Here is a 4,204-nt window from a genome sequence, read left to right on the forward strand (position 1 = left end):
TGACTAAACATCAACAGTGTCGCCATCATCAGCTGCCTTGACTTCAACTTCACACCTTACTCTCTCTACTTACCCTAATTATCAAAATCAAAGCACCAACTTCTCTCTTTTTTCTCAAATTGATCATCATTCTCCTTTTTATTCTCTGTTCTATTTCTCTCTTTCTATGAAGATTTGAGTTACCAGGTAAGTGCACCTTGCTATTTCTTCATCAAGATTCACTAATTCCTATCTCAAAGACTTGATTTTGATAAGTTCCCAAGTTTGTTTTTTACTGTTTTGATTTCGATTTTAGCAAGTTCAATCTTAATTCTAAAAAGGGTTAGTCATGAATTTCTCTGTTTTCCACTAATACTTGAAGAATCTTGATTTAAGGGGGGTTAGGGGAAATGTCTTTTTTTGCTTCTTTTTGGACAATGGCTAGTATTGTTATCTGGTTGATGTTGCTGTCTGTTGGTTTTGTTCATTCTTATGTGGTAGATGGTGAGTTAGGACCTAGGACTAGAACTTCTATGCCTTACAAATACGAAAGAACTGATGAAGTCAAAAAAGAATGTGCTTTTGTTTTAGCTTCTGCTTCTGAATTGGAACCTGATGATAACAGAATCTATAGCATAAAACATGAATTAAGTTTTCTGAATGGAGATTGGTGGCAAGTGTCTAATGGGGCTGCTTCAATAATGCCTTTTGATGATAGAGATCTTGCAAACAGATCATCGGATCTTCGATCTCCGTTGAACTTAGTTTCTTTTTGGGTTACGAATGTTGATCGTGCTCATCTGTCTAAGACATCTGTGAGTGTTAGTGGGTATTGCAGATCGGTATCACCCTAGATGGCTTGTTTTCAAGTAAACCATACGAGAGAAGTCCTCATTTTGACATTTGGCCCGGTCATTCCCAGCTTTCGGTGACTTTTGAAGGAGTATACATGGAATCGAAGAAAAATCAAGGGGAAAGAGTCATGTGTTTGTTAGGGACAACGATGTTGCCTTCTCGTCAGCAAGAGTCAACTGATCCATGGCAGTGGGTAAAGGAATCTGGTTATACTAATCAGCCACCTCTTATGCAAGATGATCGAATTTTGCTGGTGCTTCATTATCCTAGAACAAATACACTCGCAAATAGAGCTATTCTTGGAACCATGAAAAGCTTAAACCCAAAGACGAGTTTTAAGTACTTTGATGAAGTTCATATGTCTTCTTGGCTGGGAACTTCTTCAAAGTACGAATTTGGCTCTGAAAAGTTTGTGTCAAAAGCTTGTGATCCATATCCGTACAAAGATAGTCTGAGTACTGAGATAAATACATATAGAGGGCTTGACTTCTGCTATATTCTTCAAAGATTCACTCATCAAGAAGCCTTAATAGTTGTTCCGAACTGGAAATGCAACGGTACAGATGATTTTGCAGTCAATTGGGTCCATTCAGATCGGACAAGGAGATAAATGCCACGGATGGGGGTTTTAAGGACGTCAAGCTTGTCCTTCAGGATGTTCGATGTGATACAATATCTGTAAAAGATAATGTCACTTCTTCTAGGGTCTCTTCTGTGTTTAGAGTGATTTCTCCATTGGAGAATCAGTTCACTGCAGCACAAAGGACTGGGCTTAATAACATGACTCTTTCTGCTGAGGGAATCTGGAAATCTTCCAGTGGACAGCTTTGTATGGTTGGTTGCCATGGAGTAGTTGGTGCAGAAGACAGCAACTGTGATTCTCGAATCTGCTTGTATGTTTCGCTCTCCTTTTCTATAACACAAAGGAGCATAATTATTGGTCATTTTTCCAGTATTGATGGAAGCAGTAGGCGTTACTTTCCTTTATCATTTGAGAAACTGATCCGCCCTGTTGAGCTGTGGGATCAATATACTGCTTCTCTTCCATACTACAAGTACTCAAAAATCAATGCAGCTGCTACAGTCCTTGAAAAAAATGAGCCCTTTACCCTTGGTTCAATGTTTAAGAAATCACTGTTGACATTCCCAAAACTGGAGGATGCAGATTCTTTTCCTGTCAGCCTTTCGATTCTTTCTGAGGATCTCTCCCTTCACACATCAGCAGTTGCAGATCAAATTGCTGGCTCAGCTAACCAAAGAGTTGAAATTGAAATGGAGATTCTTTCTCTTGGTCCAATGTTTGGGCCTCTGACAAACGGTTCCATCGGTGAAAAAGAGAATTCTTATCATGCCAAGGCTGAATACACAGAAAAACAGCTTCTCTTAAATGTTTCTGCTCAACTTAGTCTCATTGGGACGTCATACAATAACATCTCATTGCTTTTTGTAGAGGGACTGTATGATCCACATGTTGGAAAGATGTACCTCATTGGTTGCAGGGATGTTAGAGCCTCCTGGAAAATACTATCAGAAAGTATGGACCTTGAGGCTGGATTGGATTGTCTGATTGAGGTGGTTATAACATACCCACCAACCACTGCTCGTTGGTTGGTCAATCCAACAGCTAAAATCTATGTATCCTCTCAAAGACCTGAGGATGATCCTCTCTATTTTAATCCCGTAAACATTCAAACATTCCCCATTATGTACAGGAAGCAGCGAGAAGACATTCTTTCCCGTAGGGGAGTAGAGGGCATCCTCCGCATCTTGACACTCTCTCTGGCGATCTTTTGCATTCTCAGCCAACTAATTTACATCAGAGATAATGCGGAATCAGTTCCGTATGTCTCGCTTGCCATGCTAGGTGTCCAAGCTCTTGGCTACGGACTGCCTTTGATCACAGGTGCAGAGGCTTTGTTCAAAATGATGGGTTCTGAAATCAATGAGACTCCGTCTTATGATCTTGACAACAGCCAGTGGATTCGTCTGATTGATTATACTGTCAAGGTTCTTGTGCTTGTTGCCTTTTTAGTAACAGCGAGGCTCAGCCAAAAGGTGTGGAGATCCCGTATCAGATTATTGGCAAGGAGCCCTCTTGAACCACATCGTGTTCCAAGTGACAAGTGGGTACTTCTCAGTACACTGGTAATACATGCTGTTGGATATATGATTGTTCTGTTTATCCACTCCTATAATACAAGCCAGAAACCTCTTCATGCTGAACGTTACATAGATTCCACTGGAAATTTCCACACCTTGAGGGAATGGGAAACTGAATTGGAGGAGTACATGGGTTTGATTCAAGATTTCTTTTTGCTTCCTCAAGTGATAGGCAACCTTGTTTGGCAAATCCATTGCAAACCACTTAGGAAGCTATATTATATTGGACTTACGTCCGTTAGACTTCTGCCTCATGTGTATGATTACATCAGATCTCCTGTTCCCAATCCCTATTTCTCCGAAGAATACGAGTTTGTGAACCCCAGGTTTGATTTTTACACCAAGTTTGGAGACATTGCCATACCAGTGGCTGCAGTTGTACTGGGAGTTGTTGTGTATATTCAGCAGAGGTGGAACTATGAGAAGCTTAGCCAAACACTTAGACTGGGCAAGATTAAGCTTCTACCAGTTGGGTCCCGAGTTTATGAGAGGTTACCTTCTGCTGAAGCTGAACTTACCTCGGGTGTCAAAAACCGGGATGTCGACTGACTGAGATCTTACTGACTTGTTGTATGTACATTTTGAGCAGTTTCTTGTGGAATTGTTTCTTTTCTGAAATATGTTTTTACCTGTCTGATAATGAGGTATATAATTTACTTAAAGAGTCCATCATGCATGAGATGTTCCAATAATTTAACAAAGATTCTTACTGGTCTTTGACCATGAAATGGTTCTTGATAATCATGTTATCGTAGGCCCTTTCCAAATATTATTAGCTTCTATGTTGCTCAGACCACTCTCTGGTGACAATTTTTGAAGAATCCGAGCAACATAGATTAGCTTAGTGCCCATGATGTCTAATAGATTTGTTCTTTGACCATGAAATGGTTCTTGATAATCATGTTATCGTAGGCCCTTTCCAAATATTATTAGCTTCTATGTTGCTCAGACCACTCTCTCGGTGACAATTTTTGAAGAATCCGAGCAACATAGATTAGCTTAGTGCCCATGATGTCTAATAGATTTGTTCTGTTAGGCACATTAAGGAACATGTGAAGATTACTGTTACTGGAATACCTTACTTCATGCAAGAGCACTAAAAATGAAAACTTTGTAATGGATCTCAGAGCAGTGCGACTTAGCTAGGACTAATGCTCAGATGGGACAAGAAAGATTGTCACAATTTTAACCAAAAATGTAGTTTAAACAA

At 39.9% G+C, this 4,204-nt stretch overlaps 1 protein-coding gene across 1 annotated transcript; it reads left to right on the forward strand.

Annotated features, from left to right (window-relative positions):
• Window positions 1-3,612, forward strand: LOC125812611 (uncharacterized). The gene is given in 3 exon segments (XM_049492095.1): window positions 1-807; window positions 810-1,397; window positions 1,400-3,612. Coding segments are annotated over 3 exon segments (3,150 nt in total). The 5' UTR covers window positions 1-389; the 3' UTR covers window positions 3,544-3,612.
• The last annotated feature ends 592 nt before the right edge of the window (window positions 3,613-4,204 follow it).

This window comes from Solanum verrucosum, unplaced genomic scaffold (assembly GCF_900185275.1).
Source record: "Solanum verrucosum unplaced genomic scaffold, falcon-dt-bn FXZP01000678.1, whole genome shotgun sequence".
Classification (NCBI taxonomy): Eukaryota; Viridiplantae; Streptophyta; class Magnoliopsida; order Solanales; family Solanaceae; genus Solanum; species Solanum verrucosum.